This window comes from Protopterus annectens, chromosome 3.part1, assembly GCF_019279795.1.
Source record: "Protopterus annectens isolate FY-2018-M chromosome 3.part1, PAN1.0, whole genome shotgun sequence".
Lineage (NCBI taxonomy): Eukaryota > Metazoa > Chordata > Ceratodontiformes > Protopteridae > Protopterus > Protopterus annectens.
In genome coordinates, this window is record NC_056732.1 from 709224041 (window position 1) to 709245145 (window position 21105).

At 38.1% G+C, this 21105-nt stretch overlaps 1 protein-coding gene across 1 annotated transcript in view; it reads right to left on the reverse strand.

The window, feature by feature from the left end:
* SLC30A8 (solute carrier family 30 member 8) overlaps positions 1–21105 on the reverse strand; it is a 250034-nt gene that overhangs the window by 56045 nt on the left and 172884 nt on the right. The window contains exon 7 of the mRNA XM_044066248.1: positions 5744–5878. Within this exon, the coding sequence (XP_043922183.1) occupies positions 5744–5878 (135 nt within the window). The remainder of the gene's footprint in view (positions 1–5743; positions 5879–21105) is intronic.

A 21105-nucleotide genomic window follows, 5' to 3' on the forward strand; every position in this document is an offset into this window, starting at 1 on the left:
ACAAGACATATCAAATTAAGGGAATCACAAATGCAAGGATATAAATGGCATGGTAATTAAAAAAAGTTGAGTTTATTTGCAGATATTATTTTGTATTTGATTAATCCAGAAAAGTATATTTCGGTCTTCTGAAATATTTTGAGACAGTTTTCAGGATTAAAAAATAATGAAGATTAATTAAAGGCTATAGCAGTAAACTATGTTCCCAAACATGAATTGGGTCAGCAATACTCATATTTATTGGGACATGATGTGATGAATTATTTAGGTGTATGAATTAAAAAACATGTTGTTATAGTAGTTAAGGAGATGTGGGAAGAGACTGAAAAACGGGTAATACAAAACCTGAGAAACTGAAAGCTTTTGATTATGGATATGGATAGTTAAGATACAAACAGTGAAAATGTTTTAGCTACTTTCATTTTATACACAAGTCAGGTATATTTTGTGTCAGCCAGATGAAAAGTTGTGGACCATAATTAATAAAGAGTTGAAGGAATTTATTTTGGAGGGAAAGATGGCAAGAATTAATTGGGAATTGATCCTCCCCATAGAACAAGGTGGTTTAGGAATAAAGCTACACTGTTACGGCTTAGATCCATAATGGAAGCAGAAAGTTACAATTCAAAGTGTAAATAGATGATTATGAAATGAGGGAAAGTTTGAGAAATAAGGACAGAGTAGGATTTTCCATGCAGATCCCTAAGGAGAATAGCAACAACCATAGAGAATATTATATTCATAAAGCTGAAGAAAGTATTCTAAGAACTAAGTCAACATGAGAATGGAGAAAGGTGATTTTGACAACAGTGATGATTGCAACCAGTATAGAAAATTGGCAAGAGAGGGCTGGAATTTACTGGAGAAAACTGGCAAAAGAACCAATATACTGGGAACAAATAACTAGAGCAGGAAAGTTAATAGGATGAGGCCAAGCATCCTGAGATTGCAGATTAGGGACTGCCTTCCCTATCTGGGATTGTCATTAGAGGCTAGGCACAGAGAAATGGATAGGGGCGGGATATGTGAAAGATTAGATCTGATAGAGTTTTCAGTCAAGTATAGGGCATAAGTTGCTATTTAAAAGGGATAATTAGTAGGACATATGGAATATTGTATGATAGGTATAAAAATCACTCAGAGGCGGTTAGAAAATATTGCGAAGAGAGACTGGAGAGACAATATACAAGAGAACAATGGAAAGACGTCTGTATGGCTACCTAGTATGCAACAAAGTCGAGAATGTTTTTTTTTTCTAGGCAGTATCCAAAGAGCAGAGACCTCCAAGGTGGAAATGCACTCGACCACCACAATACAACACTAATCATGAGACATATAACTCTCTTAAACAGTGTGCCACTCAGCCAAAGCCCCTAAGGCAAAACAGCATGCCCAACACACTAGTCATAGGTGACTTGATAGTGAGGCACACTGATATTCACTCACTAGGTTGAATAAGGAGAAAGTAACAGTCAGCTGCTTGTCAGGCACCAGGATCCGCCACATAATGCACGCACTCATGTCCCTCAACAACAGATACAAATATGAATCTGTCATTATACATGTAGGTGTGAATGACCTGAGAAGTATCTCCCTGGACTACATGAAAAGAGACATGGAGGAGTTCACAGATTATGTAGCCCAGGCGGGTATGACCCTAGCCCTGAGCGGCATCCTACTATCACCTAGAACGATACCACACTACAAGCAGAAAATGACTGATTTCAACAATTGGCTAAGTTTCTGGTGTCAGTTTAAGGGGATCCTGTATCTGCCTGGGATGATATGATTGACAGACCTTGATGCTTTGCCAGAGATGGCTGCATCTGTCACCCCTGGGCTTCCAGATACTGGCCAAGGCTCTTGCCACCCCTATAGTGACTGTTTTAAGTGGTGTTCCAAAGATCAAATTACCACCATAACAGCTACAAACAAATGCAGTCTGATAGTCATGCTGCTCAATACTAGAAGTCTAAATCTCAAAATGCACTCGCTCGAAGCACTCCTTAAAATGGAGAACATCAACATTTGTGCTGTAACAGAGACCTGGTACAAAGCAGCAGAAAGACCCCCTGCACTACCAGGCTATAACATACCTTTCAGCCCCACAACTTGGACCGAAGCTCCAAAGGTGGTGGTGTTTCCATATTCATAAAGGAGGAAAACACCTCCGGACTGGTAGCCCAACATAATGCATCTGAGACACTTCAGGTGCAGCTAACATTGGGTAAGACAGTGATTCAGGTCATAGCCTTCTACAGGTCCCCAACCATGTCCAAGACTCACACTCCACCTTCCTAAGTACCCTGGAGAATATTAGGGTCCAGCCTAACACTCTCATACTGGGCGACTTCAACTACCCCTCCGTTAACTGGGAAAACTACTCATATACCAATACGCTTGCCCAATGCTTTCTGGAATTCATTAATTCCAATGCCCTGGACCAGCTCGTTCTTACCCCCACTAGAGGTAGTAACATCCTTGACCTGGTCATTACTAACATGGGTGACTGTTTTCTACACCAATAGTCAACTCCTCCCTGGTTAGATCTGACCACAAACTAATTATCTTGGAAATCCACACCCCCCTCCACACAAAGGTAACCACCATGAAAATCTTCTCCAAAGCTAACTTTGGGCTCCTAAAAACAGAGGTGGCTAACTTCATGGCACCCATGCAAATGGAGAATAGTTGCATGACCGCCGAATCATACACCAATTGACTGTACGAACACGTACACAAATGCACGGATCTCACCATACCCAATAGAACCAAGATGCTCTCCTTAAAAAAAAGAAGCCAATCTGGTGGTCCCCTGATGTAAACAAACTCTAGACTGATGCGGAATAAGGTGAAGTCCCAAGACTGGAAAAACTCCCTTATCAGCCAAAACAAAAAGTTGAGATCCCTCATCAAATCCTCTAAAGCTAGCTATGAAACCAGAATTGCAGCAGACAACCACAAGGCCTTCTATAGTTATGTAAAGAATCTCCACGGCAATACCCAGATTTGCTCTGAGCTACTGCACAGTGGTACCTCCTATACCGAGCCAACAGATCTTGCCAATATACTGGCCGACAGATTCAGTTCTAACTTTACCCCCCCCCAAGGACCAATCACAATACCAGTAGATTGTCAGGCACCCAGTATTACTGCTGCACAGGTTAAAACAGCACTGTCCAAGGCCAAGAATACAGCTTCTATGGGACCTGACAATATCTCTGGCTGTTTTCTACATGAACTACAAAGTGAATTGGCACCTCACCTTTGTGCCCTGTTCAATCACAACCTCACCTCAGGCTTTGTCCCTAATGAATGGCGCACTGCTACAGTCATCCCTCTCCACAAAGGAGGAGTGACTACAGACCCTGGGAATTATCACCCCATTACCCTGACGAGTCTGATATGGAAAGCTATGGAATGCATCATCATAGACATAATAAACAAGGATATAGGGAACCTCCAAACTCTGGATCCTACACAGTTTGGTTTTGTAAAGGGTAGATCATGCCTGCTCAACTTGGTCGACTTCTTTGAGTCAGTCACCAGAGCTGTGGATGAAGGCAAGGTGGTTCATACGGCCTGCCTTGATCTGGCCAAGGCCTTTGCTACCATTCCCCATTCAGGAATCATAGAAAAACTCACTAAGCTAGGCATCAACCCCTATATCATTAGGTGGGTTGCAAACTGGCTCACAGATAGAACCCACAGTGTGAAAGTCACTGATTCCAAGTCAGACTGCCAACCAGTCACGAGTGGAGTCCCACAGGGTTCAGTCCTGGGACCTCTCCTGTTTGGTATCTATTTCTCTGAAGCCCAGGCCAACACAAAGGGACCTAAAGTTCACAGACAATTGCAAGTTGGGAGCTATTATTAACTCCCCAAGTGATGTTGACATCCTACAGAAAGGCCTCAATGAGACCAACGATTGGTGTCAGACCCATGGCCTTAAGCTCAATGCCAAAAAATGTGTCGTCATCCCCCTTGGGAAAAACCCAGTTCCCTTGAATTACCACATTGATGGTAGTCCACCGAACACAGAAGGTGTTATAAGAGATCTGGGAACACAGGTTGACAGCAACCTCTCTTTTGACCACCATGTTGCCACTGTGATCAGAAAGTCCTTCTATGTGGCACATCTCATTACAAAGGGTTTTGCATCCAGGAAGAAAGAGGTCATTGTCTCCCTCTACTCTTCCCTCATTAAGCCAATCATCGAGTACAATGTCCCATTTGGCATGTACCCCACTAGACACCTGCAACAACTGGAGAGGCCGCAAAACTACCTCACAAAGAGGATCCTAAGCCTTAAATACTTGTCCTATATGGACAGACTAAAAAAACTCCAACTATTCTCTGTCTCATGTCACCTACTTAGAGGCGATCTCTGCTTGACTTACAGAGCCATGTCTGACCCGGCTCTATCAGAAATGCTACATCTAAAGAAATCCCAATCCCTCCACACCACACACTCCAGAGACCTCAATCTCATTACCACAATCAACAGAACATGCTGAAGGAATAGGTTGATAACCCAGAGACTGCCCATACTATACATGTCAAGCAGAGCACCTTACTGGCCGTCTTCAAGATAAATCTTAATGAGTGGAATGGGAAATAGAAAATTCACCCCAGGGATCATTCCAGTGGTTCTACTCGACAGAGGCACTATGAACTAAGGTCGAGTGGCATGATGCCAGGGTAATGCTATGGGATAGGCTTGTAAAGGTTCTAGGGCCATTAGCTTAGTACACACCTATGAACCACCTATGAACCTATAGGTATTTTTAAGCCCTAAGCAGACTTCAGAGAGTTTTTCTTCAGGTAGACAACAAATACTGGAGATGTGATGGAAAAAAGAGAGGTAACTACAAATAGTTTTAGGATTGTAGTGAGTTGGCTGGATAACCACAGTTACTAAAACTGGAAATCAAAATCTAAATCAGCTGTAATTAAAGAACTGAATATTTTAAAGCAGATACAAAAAACTAGAGATGGATTCTGTATGAAAGGGAAGGAGCAAATTACATAGAAATAAATAGAATTTATGGGAACAGTACATGCAGAATAATGTGCAGGACGAGGACTGAGGTTAATGGAAGGCAAGAATTGAGCAGATTATGTAATGGAGTAAATAACTATTAAAAACAGAAAACATATTTGTCTTGCATAACTCATGACTATGACAATTGTTAATATGTTTTGTTTTCTTTTCTATTAATGTGTGCCTCTGTCTTAAATGATAATTGTCACTTGACCTTTATTCCCTGCTTTAACTCCAATGTATCTCACATCATACTCATCCCTTAGCATAATGTGTCTCCATCTACCCCTCAGATGTTATTACTGACCCAGTTACCTACCATTAGACCCATTAGTATCATTGCAAGAATCACTCAGAAAGTTACTGCTGTAAGTAGAATATGATTCTATAAGTTTCGTTAAAATCTCCAAGTAAATCACCCTGTATAGTTTAAAATGTCAAATTTATCCAAAACCTTACTGTTCTAGATTTCTGCCCCAGTTACAGTTCAACAGTAAGGGAGTATCCAGCATGTCTTAATAATGTTTTCCATAGATGTAGATACCAACTCAAATTTGTTTCTAACAAAAGGACTAAAGATCTAGTGAGTCATGTTATAATGCATTTGTTGTGTTATGTAATCATTTACTGGCATTCATTATAATAAAGCTTGTATTGCAGGCATCAAGGTATTTCTGTCACTCAGTATTAGACTCTTACCTATAACAGCATGGACTGTCAGAACAGCTTGATTTATTGTGAGAGCCCAAACATTTAGACTGTGAATGGCTATCACTCCATCAACACTAATGATCCTTTCCTTCATTGTGTTGTAACTGATTCCATTTGGGGTACCTGCAAAAAGGAAATACACTCAGACCCCATGATATTTTCATGCATATATTTAAAAATTCTGCCCTAGCATGCATATAGTCAATTACAATAGAATAATTAATGCTCCTATGATGCAATGCATTTTATCTGCTGTTAGGAATTAAGTATACCAATAAAATTAAAAGAAGACAGACTGCAGGCAGACCTCATTAATTTAACACATGGTTATTCAGCTGTCAGCAAAACATACTGGTACTTTGATCAGTATAGTACTGATGTTATTTTATGAATAATGAATCAAGAAAAAGTGCACAAGCAGGGTTGAAGCTCGCCACTAAAACATCTATGTTCTTAAACAGCATGTGCTGTGACAGTACACAGTTTTTGAAACAATGCAAAGTAAAAGTTATGGAATTAATGTAAAATAACTGAGAAATGATGGACTGTTGTACTTTTGGATTTGCTGACATTTATGATAGTAATTGTGGCTAATTCATGATTTTTACTAACCATGACACTTTTGCTGGGTCCTGTAGGTATAACTCAGTGACAGTCCTCTGCACCAAGCAGTGGGGCAGGTTTGAATCTACAGAGATGTTATTTTAATACATTAATGATATCTGCAGTTTTCACATTTGCAACAAATAGTGTAGAACTTGACATTGTAACTGATGGTAATAGGAGTATTCATGAAACGCGTAGAACAATTGAGTACTGAAAGTCTAAACTAGTGAGGAAAAAGGGAATAATTATAAGACTGGAGACAATATTAGAGAAGATGCTAAAATACTAGTGGGCATTTCAATCAACACTGATTATGACATGTAATTATGTCTGCAATAATCTGCATCAGAAATGGTGCTGGACATATATAATCAGGTAGTGACCATCTGATAGCCTAATATAAAAGGTTGCAGTCGGGTCTATGATCTAAACTACCTTTTTATATGTTTGAGACATAGATGACAGAAAATTTACATTGAGAGTGGTGTTTTCTTGACATCTGTGATGAGAACACATAACTAATGGATTACGTTCAGGCAGTCCTGATCATGATTCATTGTGTGCATGGAGCTTTACCTGCTCCCATGTACTACAAAAGTAAGAGAAAAAACATGGCAGTGCTACGTGTCTAACACAATACTGTGCTGAAGGGAATCAAAACACTTGGTAGTAAAGCAAAATTCTTTTATAACACAGAGTTGAGAGTGTTCAGCCTTAAAATGTTCAGGACTTCATTATAACTGGGAAAAATCTCATAATCCACAACTAAATACTATTGCTGTTGCCCATGCGGTCAAAAAGACAATGACAAAGTCATGTTAAAAGGTATTTGTGTCTGTATATATCTTATAAATTGGTTATTAAAAAAACTTTTGAAAAGTGAGAGGGCAATATGTTAGACTGGGAGGTATGATTTCTGATTTTTACTTTAATTCTGAGTGTTTAGCCTTTCTTCTGCACAGTATTTCTTTGGGTACTATTTTTAACCCAGATCCTCCTTTGAGGTCCATAATGGCTGCCAAGGGTTCAAAAACCTTGTCCTATGCTGTATTTATTGACAGAAAGTTGAAACATTTCACTACAAAACATACGTATTTGCTAAGAGATGTCTATGAATTTTTAGAGACATTAGCCATAAATTGTACAGAGAAGACTTGATTTTCATCAGTATAGAAGTGGTGAATTTATTTTTGGCATTACCACATAATGAAGGCATGGAATTTTTTGAGAAAACTTTATTTTACTGTGACTTCTAATACAATATGGCTATTAAGCTGATGACTTCATGGAAATAGTGTTGAATAATAAATTCCCAGTTTTCCAAGAATTGAATTTTGCAAACAAATTAAGGGGATGGTAATGGGGGCATGTACCCCCATTTATGCAAATATGGTATCACAGACTTGGGAGAAGAACCACATTTTTAACTCTCCATCTTCAGACTGTTGGATTAATTATTCCAGATTTCTGAATGTTATCTGTATATTGTGGTCTGATACTTTGGACAAGCTAAATTAATTTTTAAGATATATTCAGTCTGCCTCCCCTTTCTTGTCATAGGATCATAGAAAGTTACTAGGCTAATGGCCCTAGGGACCTTACAAGCCTAGTCAAGTTCTACCCATATTTCCACAATCAGCACCTATTGCCCCTGTCCAAGAGGGACACTTGGAATCCCTGGGGTGAATTCATGGTTACCCATCCAATTGTCCAGATTGCTTTTGAAGAGGGTGAATGAGGTTCTCTGTCATGAATTGGGAGTCTGTTCCAAAGATGTGGTAACCTTTGGGAGACAAATCTGTCCCTTCAGCAGGTTCTATTAATGTCACATACCCGGTCATTCACACATCATATATTTCTCATAATAAAGATAACTACTTGGATGTCACATTAAGAAAAAAAACAGGTTAGAAAAAACATGTTTTTTCTAACTTGTACCATAAGCCAACTTCCTCTAACTCCTACATTCATTAAGACAATAACCTCCCATGTTTTCAAACAAGAAGTTTTGTGAAAGACCAGTATGTTAGACTAGTACATATGGTTTCTGACTACAATAACTTCCTTGAGGAAAGGAAAAATCTATATGACTTTTTTAGATACTAGGCATTCTTCAAACTTTTTAATAGCATACAGGATGAAATGACAAATACCTGGGGCTCTAAGTATGTTCCACATTCAGGACAAGGGAATGACTATGTAGTTTCTTAAAAGACCGGAGGTGCAAACTATGACAAAGTAATGATTTCAGCAATGACTCTGGAGTGATCAGAAATATTTTGAACAGAAACTGGAACTTATTTTCAAATTTTCCAGACACTGCTGAACATTTGGGTGACCAACCTCTTATAATATACAAAAAAAAAAACGATAAAACCTTCAAGGAGAATTTTGATAGAGGGGTGGAAAATACAGCCTTGACTAACAGAAAACTGGGAACATACAAGTGTGGCTTTTGTCACCAATGCAAGTATATCTTAAAAAGCAGCTAATTTACTATTGCTGCCCATAATACAATGTACACACCTACAAAATATTTTAACTGTACAAGCTCTGGTCTAATATATTCAGCCAACTATCAATCATGCACATCTTTCTATATTGGAAAAACTGGAAGACAGTAAAGAAGCAAATTTATGACAGCATGCACAGCATTGCTGTTAAAATATATACTAATTCACTTTATAAACACTCTCTTAAATGTATGGCTCCAGGTTTAAAGTTCTTTGTACTGGAATATGTTCCCATTAATGCTATAGGTGGTCCCTGGGAAGCAAAGATCTTTTATAGGGAATTAACCCTGCCAGCTAAATATATATTTTAAATGATTTACCTTATTATTCATTTTTTAAAACTTTTTTTCTAGATATATACAGAGACAAATACATTTTAGTGTGACTTTGTCATATGACTTCTTGACCACATGAGCATTGTAATAATATTTAATGGTGGATTATGAGTTTTATTGCCAGTTCTATGGTGGCATTTGACTACTGTTAATGCTCAAGCATGAGATTAGAGCTTAACAGTGATGATGGGTGCTTAACAAAAGCTTGGTAAGCTCCTTTCTTGTGACAGAAATGAACTTAACAAGCCTATCTTTTTCCCAGTTTTGGAGTGCTATCACTGTACTCAGTGTACTACATGTAAGATGAAGGCCTACTCTGTGATGTATTCCACCATACCATATTGTTAACAATGGACAATTTCCTTCAAAGTCATGATGTCTGTGCTACACTGGACAACAAATAGTGAAGGTCCATTAATATAGTTGCTTCCTGGAAAATTTAGCTGTACAGTTCATTCATTTTTTGTCCTGCTGAGTATAAATTTGGAGTTAGAGCTTAATAAATATGAATATTATTTATTTTATTTTATTTTACATTTGTTGACTGGGCTAGTCTAGCTGGATATATTTCCATTTTCAGTAGAGGCCCGAGGAGTAAAGCTCCACAGAAGTAAAAAATGTATACATACATAAAAATCAACATAGATAACAAGCCATTTAGAAAAAGGTTAGTAAAAAACAGCAAAAATCTTCAAAAATCTTCTAAATAGTTAGTATAACATTAATTAATTACTACCACACACAGAGAAATTCCAAATAACATCATACAGGAAATAAAAATACTTGGAGATAAGGATACAAAGATAATAAGTAATGAAAGTGGAACAATAAGAGTGGGGTAGGGAGAAAAGGATTAGAGGTGGAGAAAGCAGGTTAAGAAAGTTAACAGGGAAAGAAGCAGGGAGAGGATGGAAAGGGAGAAGAAGAAAGCAAAGTGAAGAAAAGAGTAAAAGAAGAATAAGAGAGATAGTTTAAGATAAGTAGTAATAGTAGAAGGTTAATCAGGTTTACAACAGGAACAAAGCCAGTGATTTTGGAAGTGTCGTTTAATGTTTTGTTTGAAAAGGGGCAGAGAAGAAATCATTGTTATGTTAGTAGGTAACAAATTCCACTTAGTACCAACAGAATTGGTGAATAGGGAGTTACCAGCAGTGTTATTAGATTTTATAGAAGTAGTCAAGAGTTTACTCAAAGAGCGGAGAGAGTTAAGATTGCTATAGGGGATTATGAGTTGGGAGAGTACAGGAGTGTTATTTGGTTGGTACAGTATTTTATGGGCCAGAATGAGTTGATGGATAGTGAGATAGTTTTGAATTTCAAGCCAGCCTAGTTGCTTCAGGTTAAGACAATGATGGGTTCTGTAGGGGTTACCAGTAGCGAAGCGAGCAATGCTATTGTAGCAGGTAGCTAATTTGTTAAGGTTGTTTTTCTTGAGGTTGGTAAAGATGGGTGAGGCATAAAGAAGAGTAGAAATAAGATGGGAGAGAGCGATCCTAGTTCTAGTAGCTGGTGTAAGAAATGGTCTAATTCGATACAAAGATCCTATTTTTCTGTTGACTAGTTTTATAGAGTTGTTAATATGTTTGTCAAATGAGAGATTATTATCAATGGTAATACCTAACAGTTTAGTTGTAGAGTCAGGTGAGATGACAGTAGCGCTGTTAGAGGAGATATTAAAGTTTAAGGGGGAGGTCCTGGAAGTGGGGGTAAAGAGAAGAAGTTTAGTTTTTTTGGCATTTAGTAAGAGGAGACGACTGGAGAACCATGTTTCCACACTATTAAAGACATTTTGGGTAAGAGAGATCAGTTCTGATGTGGAAGATGCTGAGCAGATGAGTGTAGAATCATCAGCATATTGAATGCATGTAGCTTGAGGGATTATTGTTTGAAGATCATTAATGAAGAGGGAAAAAACAAGTGGGCCAAGGATAGAGCCTTGAGGAACTCCGATGGAAACAGGCAAGTAAGAGGAAATGTGGTTATCCCATAGAACTGCCTGTTTTCTATTTGTGAGATAGGAATTGAACCATGTAATGGCTGAGGAATCAAAAGAGAGTGATTCGAGAGTCTTAAGTAATAAAGCGTGGTCGACCATATCAAATGCTTTAGAGAGGTCAATGAAGAGGGCAGAAGTGAGTAAGTTGTTGTTATGGTTCTGATTAATAGTGTCTACAAAGGAAAGCAAGGCAGTCGTAGTACTGTGATGTGGTCTAAAACCATGTTGACAGTCTGCTATAATATTGTGAAGAGAGAGATATTGTACAAGTTGATGATGAATACATTTTTCCAGAATTTTTGCCAAGGGTGAGAGGAGAGCAATAGGTCTATAATTTGAATAGTCAGTGGAATTTCCACCTTTATGAAGTGGGATGATATGAGAGGCTTTCCAGATATCAGGGATGATTTCTTCTTTGATGGTCCTATTTATGAGAATTGATATAGGATATGCGATGACTTTGGCAGCCTTTTGAAGAAATAGTGAAGGGAGCTTGTCAGCAGAGGGGGTGCAAGGTTTTAGTTTGAGAAGGAGTCTATAAATGTAAGTTGTAGAGATAGGTTGTAGAGAGAATTTAGAGGAGGGGTTAGTTATGTTGCTTGGTAGGCAGAAGTTGTTGGCATTTAGCTGTTTAGCTAGAGCTTGTATAGTTTCAGTGAAGAAAGAGTTAAAAGCATCTGCAGTTTGTTGAGGGGAGTCAGGGTCAGCATTAATTGGGGAAGGTGTTTTAGAGGTTCCTGGGGAGAGGAGCTTATTGACTGAGGACCAGAAGAGTTTAGAATTATTTAGATGCTTTTGCTGTAGTTCAAGGTAGAATTTCTTTTTGTCAGATATTACTGCCCTTTTAGTTAAATTTCTAAGCTGACGAAAGTGTAGAAAGTCAGGGTTATTTCTGTGGGATCTCCATGAGGCCCAGACTTTATTTCTAGTAAGAATAAGTTTTTTTGTTTCATGGGAGAGCCAAGGGGCTGAATTAGATTTAATTCTAATACTACGTTCAGGAGCATATTTATCAAGAATAGATAAAAAAGTTGTATTAAAGTAGATTACTGCATTTTCAAGAGGAAGCATTTTTAAGGTGTTCCAGTTACATAAACCAAGTTCCGTCTGAAATAGGTCAGGATTAAAATTTTTGATGGTGCGTACTTTCCTTGTAATGTGGGGGATAGTACAATCAGTCTTTTCCCTAGTTATGAAGGTTAAAGAGTGATCACTAACATCATCAGGCAGGGTTCCTGTTTTGTAGTTATGTTCGACTCTGTTTATAAGTATCCAGTCTAGGATGCTTTCTCTATTACTATGTTTATTACGCCTGGTTGTACAGGTAATAGTTTGGGTAAAACTATGTAGGTTGATATGAGATGAAGGGTTTTCAGCATTAATGCTATTCCAGTCTATGTTAAGGTCGCCTAGTATAATAGTTTCTTGTGGATAAGTAGTCGATACCCAACTGAGATAATTCTCAAGGATAGGTATGTTGTTACCAGGCGGCAGGTACATGCAGATGATATAAAGGGATTTTTTGGAATTTATCTGAAGTTTAGCAATGATTACTTCTATTTTGTTATCTTGAGTTGGAGAGTCTGGAAGGGTAGTGATGTTTAGATGATTCTTATAAAGGATAGCAACACCACCACCTTTGCGGTTGGGACGGTCGAGTCTTACTATATTATAGCCCTGGGGAATAATTTCAGTGTCTTTAGTAGTAGGTTTTAGCCAGGTTTCTGAGAGGCAGAGAATATCAAATGATTGAGTATGGAGGGCATGCAGGTATGGTACTTTATTGTTTAAGCTTTGGATATTAAGATGGCCTATTAAGAAGGTGTTATTAAGTTTAGGTGTAGACACTAGGGGAGAAGGGGAAGTAGGACCAGGGTTAGGGTGGATATCTCCATCTAGGAGGGAGGGATTAGTAGGTTTGTTTAAGAGGTTAATCCTTAGAAGGGTTTGTATTTTAGTTTTGTTCTCAGAATGCACTACATAGTTAAGGTGTGAGAGTCTATGGAATTTAGGTAAGTGATAATTAGGGGTAGAAGAAATATTTGGGTATGGGATAAGTGGAAGGAGAAATTTTGTTGTGTGTTTGCTAGGGTGGCAGTGTTGGACATAAAGTGTTTTTTCATAGTAGGACAGGAGGTACATTGAGCATAGGGTGGAAAGAAGTAGAGGTGAGAATAAGAGCTGGGTAGTCTGGTAGGAAGCCATAGTAAGAGGAGTAGGAGTATAAAAGACAGATATGAGAAAGTATGAGTGGAGATAGTAGAGAGGGTTATATTACTGAAGAGGTTAGAATTAGAACCAGGAGAAACAAGGAGGGGATAGGAATAAAACAGAAAGAGGAGTTAAATAAGGGGAGGTTGAAATGGGAGGGGGAAGTGAGAGGAAATAGGAAAGGAGAAGTGAAGAAATGAGTGGGAGTGTAAGGTGGAGAAAGGGTATTGGGTAGGAGGTGGAACGAAAGGATTGGAGGGCTAGGATAGGGTGTGTGTCTAGAGAGCTATAAGATAAGGACCCCTGGGGGTGGGTGGGAATTGGGGGTAGGGAGCGGGTAGAAACAACTGAAGGTGGGCTAGAAAGGAGACAATCAGAAATGCAGGTAAGTTTGATGGGAATAGAAGGACTCCTTTCACCAGTGGGATGAATGAAGTTATGTAAAACATACAGTAGGAGAGAAGGAAGAAATAGGTGATAGTGTAGCAGGTGAGGATTAGGTAAGTTACAGCAGTAGGAAACGAAAAACTACAGTTAGCAGGGAGCTAGATAGACAGCAAGGTAAATACAGAGACTAAGGGAGATCAGAAGACCAAAACCCTAACCTTGCAGACTAAAACGGGGATAATCAGAGGCAGTAGGAGCAGTAGAGAAGTAATCAGTGAGAGGAGACTGCCATCTACTGGATAGTGTAGGTAGTTGAAATGTGATAGGGGCAGCTGAAATAGGATAGCGAAGAGTTATAGGAAGTAAGAGTAGAGAAAAAAAGCTAAAAAGTAAGGGATGTGAAGGGGTAGTGAGGGTTAAAAAGAGGAGAGGTACTGGCTGCTAGGCTCTAAGACACAGGCAATTGTCTGGACTCTTTAGGTTGACCTAATAGGAGGCTATAAATCAGCAAAAAACAGAGCCCAGAACCTACTTTCTGTTCCTTGAATGGAGAGAAGTTAGGAAACCAGCAACTTTCAATCCTGTAGGCAGGGCCAGGTTCGTCCAACACCAGTAGGAGGTAAACAGGACAGGAAACAATAGAGATTAAGCTAGAGATGTGGGGAGACAGGTAAGGCAGATAGGTAGGAAGGGAATAAAAAAAGACAGGGTTAGCATAGGTGTTCAAATACTGGATGTACAAGAGAAAAATAAAAACAGTACAACAAAACCAGCAGAGGTAAATAGCAGCAAAAAGGCAAACAGTTTAACTCTAAAACCAGCTTTAGCAGGTAAATGTCTAAATACAATAGCAGGTAAAAAAAGTATAACAACTAAAGGTAGTACGATAACAGCACTAAAAGCTAAGCAATAATATTAAGCTGTACTGCTCTTCCTGAATAGTCGCGCCAAGAGTGTAGGGTTGATAATTAGATAATGTGGCGTGTTGTAATGTTTGCAACGGAAAAAACACCAAGTTTTACAGGCAGTAAGCTCCACGTGGGAGATAGTGGGTTGAATAACTAGAAGATGTGGCGTGTTGAATGTTTGCTACGGAAAAACACCACTTCTAAGTGTACAATAAACACTCTTTGCTCCAGCCTCTAATAAGTTGGGTTTCATTAAACTGTCCTACATTGTCCAGATACAGCTATGGCAATGGTTTGACAGGTTGCAAGCTGTCATTAAGTGATTGCAGTCACTTACTGCAATCACTTAATGAAAGGACAGAATAAGCTGCTTGTTCATAGGTTCAAAGGTGGTTACTGGGTTACTGACTCAAAGGTCTTTATAAGCATAGCCATGTGTACCTAGTATAATACTAGGGAAACCCAATATAAAGGATCTTGCCTAAACCTGAGATCATAGTTAGCAATGACCGCCCATACCTAGAAGAGTCCTAAGTGAAATCCTCAGCAGGAATTTACAGTTTCCCATCCAGTCATCCAGTCTATGCTTAAACAGGGTCATAGAAGGGCCTTGTTTGATGTGAATTTGAAGCCTATTCCAGAGGAGTGGCAGCCTCTGAGAGACATATCTTTCTCTCCAGCAGGTCCTATTTATGTTGCAGGCCAGGTTAAGGTCCCTGGAGTGGTTGACCCTTGTCCCAGTCACATTGCAACTGTGCAGCATTTCCATTAGGTTTGGATCTGTGATTGGTCTGTAAGCCAGGCCTCTTGTGGGGTCGCATACTATTTGCTCCAGGGCAATAGTGTTAACAAAGTCCAGGAATCTTTGCATGAGCATATTGGTACTCATGTAAGTTTCCCAGTAAATGGATGAATAGTTAAAATTGCCCATGACTAGAGTGTTTAGTTGTAATTTGATTGACTCAAGTAGGTACAAATAAGCAGTGTGGCCTATAGCTACTGATGACTTGAAGGGGGGGGTCTTACCCACAGTTAGTTGAACTTGGAGTAACTCCATGGAGTCTTCCAGTCTAACCAGTCTAGAAGTGCATTTATCTCTGATGAAGATAGATACTCCTCCTTTGGTTCTCACACATTCATTTTGCTGTCTGAAAGTGTGGAAGGAACTGTAGTCCTGCAAGGCTGGGGTACTCTCTGGGGCCCTAAACCAAGTTTTTTTGACTGCACAGTCATCAACATTCTCCAGGGAGAGAAGTTCTTCCAGAGAGTGCAGTTTCTGATTTAAACTCCTAGCAATTAGCAGCATGACCTTTAATTTATTTGTGAGTGATATTTTCACATCAGAAATTTTGTTCTTGAGACCTTGTCTAAAAAGGAACTATGGGGGAAGCAAGTGCCTTAGCCAGTAACTGAAAGTCTAGAGGTGACTGGTGAAGACCATCTCTGGCAAAGCAGCGTGGTCTATCAACCATGTCATCCCAGGCTAACAGGAACTGGATCTCCTTAGAATGACACCAGAAACTAAGCCAATTGTTGAAGTCAGTCATTTTTTGTTATTATTATGGTATCATCCTAGGTGAGGGTAGAATGCTGCTCAAGGCTAAGAACATACCTGCCTTTGACACACATTCAGAGAGCTCAAATATGTCTGTCTTCATATAGTCCAATGAGGTACATCTCAAGTCATTCACACCAACATGAACTATGATGGAGTCATAATGGTACTTATTGTTGAGAGACTTGACTGCATGTGTGATCTGATGGATCCTGGCACCTGAGACACAGCTGACCGCAACCTTCTCCTTGTCCAGTCTGGTGAGTGGAAAATCTGTGTATCTCACAATGGAGTCACCTATGACTAAAAAATTGGTTTAGATGTGCTTAGCCTTAGGGGCTTATTTGGTGAGACACTGATGCTTGTGCTTTTATGTGTATTGAATGCTGTAGGTGCTGCACCTGTGAAGGAAATAGGCTGTGCTCCGAGCTAGTAAGATAAAGAAACCAAGATAATGCTCTACCTTCTGAGTGGTTCATACCTGGATAAAATCCAGTTGTGCATTAGAAGGTTTAAGTGGGAAAAAAATTGACAATTAGCAAGATTTAGGTGAGCAGCTGTTATCCCTGACAGGGATCACCCACTCTAGCCCCCAATGTAGACCACAGGTACGATGACCTGCAGAAACATAGGCTTGACCAGCTGGTTGAGTGGGTTGAACAAGCAACATCAAGAAAGCCTGAGTTCTATTGTAAGTATTACTTTTTTATTTTTATTTATTTATTGAGTCATATTAAGCATAGGTTTAAAAATAAACTATAAGAAGGTTGCATAATTGAAAGTATTTGGTAGAAGAATTATATGTAACTGCAATTATGTGTCTATATTGTTATAATAATGCAACAAAGCATAAACATAACTTTACACAGAACTGCATCTGTATACAAATATAGGGAATGTTTTGTGATAACATGTTCTGTATAAATTCAAATGTGTGTGTGTATGTGTGTGTGTGTGTGTGTGTGTGTGTGTGTGTGTGTGTGTGTGTGTGTATATATATATATATATAAGTAAAGAAATATAGCTATGCATATCTATGTCTGTAAATTGCATATATGCAACATGTGTATATTTACAATTATCTTTTCATGTACATAAATGCATGTATTTATATACAAACAGAAAATTACATTTATTTATTTATTTTACATTTGTTTACCGGGGAGGTCCAACTGAACAGAGCTGCCTGTTTACAGTGGAGGCCTGGAGAGAAAAGCTCCAGAACAATTGCTAACATACTATACATAAGATATTTACATGAGCATTGTGGTTTACATATACAGTTATAAAATATAGCAGATAATAATAAATGATTGCATAAGATATTTGTAAGTTCATAGGTTCATAGATTAGTACTAGGCTAACTTTCCTTGTGGACCACTTTAAGCCTAGCCAGTTACCCCATGTGAGAATCAAACCCTGCACCTTTTGTTTGTAAGGTAACCACCTTAACCATTATGCCATCCTCTCACTGTAGCCTACATACATACATTACCACTTAATATAATTTACAGTATGTATTACTTTAGTTAGTAGCTGAAGTAAATAACAGACAGTTTTTATAAAGAAAGGATTGTCTTTGTATAGGCCATAAAATATTTATTAGAACAGTAAATTATGTAAGACAGTAATTTCTTCCACAATATTAACTGCACATACAAGATAGCTGAAATCAGTCAGGCACTACTAGTCATAGGGAAGATTGTTTGAGAAGACTGCATTATCAAGTGAGCAGTACATGTTTTAGTCAGAAATGACCAGTTGTATTACATCTGTATACATTTTAAACAATCCCTTATATGATTATAGTTAAGCAAAGTTCCTCTCTAACCCAATTCAAGTGCAACTTGGACAACTGGATGGGAAACCAGAAATTCATCCCTGGTTTGGCACCTATGTCTCTAATGCAAGCAGGTAACCTGTAAATGGTTCATCTCCCAGACCCATGCTTACATTTATCAAAGGTATTAGAACTTGTCAGAGATTTGAGGTGCATGGCTAGGCTTAAAAAGGCCCTTGTTGGTGTTAGCCTAGTAAACACATATGACCCTATGACCCTATAAGAAAAAGCACATCTCATTGTCCTGATGTATATATACTGCACCCATCTGTAACAGTATTATGTTTTGATGAATGTTGCTAAATTTTTCTGTGTGTGCACAGCTTCTGTCTGAAGAAAATTCACAGACTGTTACATGAAACTGCAATTCAGCTATGTAAACCATAATAGGTTGAAGTAAAACCTTTACTGAAAGTGTATGGAAAGATTGCAGACAACACCCTTTCCCCAAATAGACAAACTTTGCACACATATAAAAGTGTAATAAATGGATGGAAGACACAATCCTGCTATTTATAACTTGCATGAAAGATAAAGTTGGCGCAGTATGAGAATAAATATTTAAAGAAATAAAATATATACAAAGAACTGCAACAGTGACTGAAATACATTGCAGAGTACAAGTAATCATATCAGAAATGTTAAGGCAAAATGTGAGATACAGGTAAAGAACAATGACGTTATGTCTTCCTTCTCTATCTAGCTGAACAGGAGATTATAACTGCTCTCAACAAAACCACAGAGTGAAAAGATTAGTTGAAATTGCTGGTAAGTATGAATAAAGTAAGAAATGCAGCATTCTGATTTTAACTAATTTCATTACTAGATATAGATATAGAAAGATAGATAGATAGATAGATAGATAGATAGATAGATAGATAGATAGATAGATATAGATATAAATATAGATATAAACTATAATATAAATGATAGTAAATGAAGACCTAAAGTGCTGTCGGTACAATAATGTAATCAAATCTAAAATATATTGCAAGTATGAAGAAATTAGATTTTATGTGAAAATAAATCAAGACTGGAATCCATATTGAATTAAAATGGTGTCTAGGTCCATGTGACTAAGAATGTTATTTCTTTTCCTGACATAAGCATATCCTCATGCTTTGTCAATTCAGCTATACAGAAATAGAATTGGTTATTCAGTCTGGTTAAGTTTAGTAAAGGAAAACATTACATTGTACTGCCAGCAGGATCTGTCAGAAACATGTATTGTTCTTTCTGGTCAGTCAGCTAAAACCATATAATAACTGTTTCATATATACTGTGTGATTTTACTATAAAGGACTATCCCTTTGCTTGGGGAAACACAGGTTTATTTATGTGGTCTCCCACAATCTTGTTCTTCAATAAAGAAATCACTTGCTTGGCTGAAGCCTGATTTTTATATTTTCCTTAACAGTTTGGTACCATACACTCAAATTTTCCAAGCCATTTATGTGCTGCTACATTAGAAACTGCCATTGGGCCCACTGTGATAGGTTTTCTGTTAATCAGATTTCTATTGTATCAGTACAGAATTCATTTTTCCTCACTTTCAGCAGAAGTTGCAGTCTCTACAGTTAAGCTTTACTAATAATTTCTACATTTGATTTGATTGTATGTGAGTGGGTAAATTGTATGTATCTATGATCAACCACATTACAGCACAGCATAAGATTTCTTTAATTGTGTGCTAGTGGTTTCTAATCCATAAAATACAAGGTCAGCATATCCCTGTCAAAAAGACAGAGTATCCATCTCGGGTATGAGAGCGGGTTTTTAATCAAAACAAAAGAATAAAAGAACAGAGAGGATTCCTTACTAGAATGAGAGTGAATTTCTAATTATAGTCACATATTTATTCCTTTGGTTTGGGAGTGGGTTTTTATCATGGGCACTAGTACAAAGTGTTTTAAAAAAGCCAAAGTTTGTGAATCAAGGTAGGTATATATTTGATAAGTTTGGTCAAGACAATTGTAATTATTTGGTGAAATAGTCTGAAAAAATATTAGAAAAAAATGAGCAGACTATACACTTCTTTCTTCTCCTCTTTTCCATAGTATGTTTCTTAACACAGTTCTCAAAGACTATTTCAACTAAACTCTTATATCTGCTATATTTAGCCTATCTTATGACTAGTAAAGTACTGATATGATACATTCATTTTATAAAAGAATGTTATTGCCTGATTATTATCTCTTTGGATATTCCTCACATGTCCTACATCTAGACAATTAAGCCAAAGAAGAACACAAACTTATAAAAAACAAAAAACCAAAGAAACACACCAAGCCAGCAGGAATTATAGTTAGCGCTTTTGTTTACTTCATTAGCAAACTTCATCAGACCAGGTCTGATGAAGTTTGCTTATGAAGTAAACAAAAGCGCTAACTATAATTCCTGCTGGCTTGGTGTGTTTCTTTGGTTTTTTGTTTTCTACATCTAGACCATGTTGTATTGTCCTTTTGGTATGCATTAATTCTGTAGAAAAACTCTATGTTTGCTTTATATTGTTCTGAAACCTTCATTTAAATGTAAATTGGCATGTGTTAATTCTATGTTTGCTTTATATTGCTTTGAAACCATCATTGTAATTGTAATTTTTTTAATGGAAACCATCCATGTAAATGTATATTTTGTACCGGATCTTTTCTCCACGGGCCTCCACTGAAAAGAGGCCACTGGCCCAGTCGGGCTGTCCTAGTATGCAAATGTAAAATAAATAAATCATCATCATCTCCTTTTGGCTTATCCTGGTTAGGGGTCACCACAGTGTAACAATGATCTGCAGAACGATTGGCAGTGGAGTTTTAAAGTGTCGAATTGCCAGCCCAGTGCCCAACCTTCCACGGAAGGTACACACACGCACACCTAGGGCCAATTTAGAGTGTCCAATCCACCTAGAGCATGCCTTTGGGATGTGGGAGGAAATTGGAGCACCTGGAAGAAACCCACATGACCACAGGGAGGACATGCAGACTCTACACAAAAGGCACCTCAGC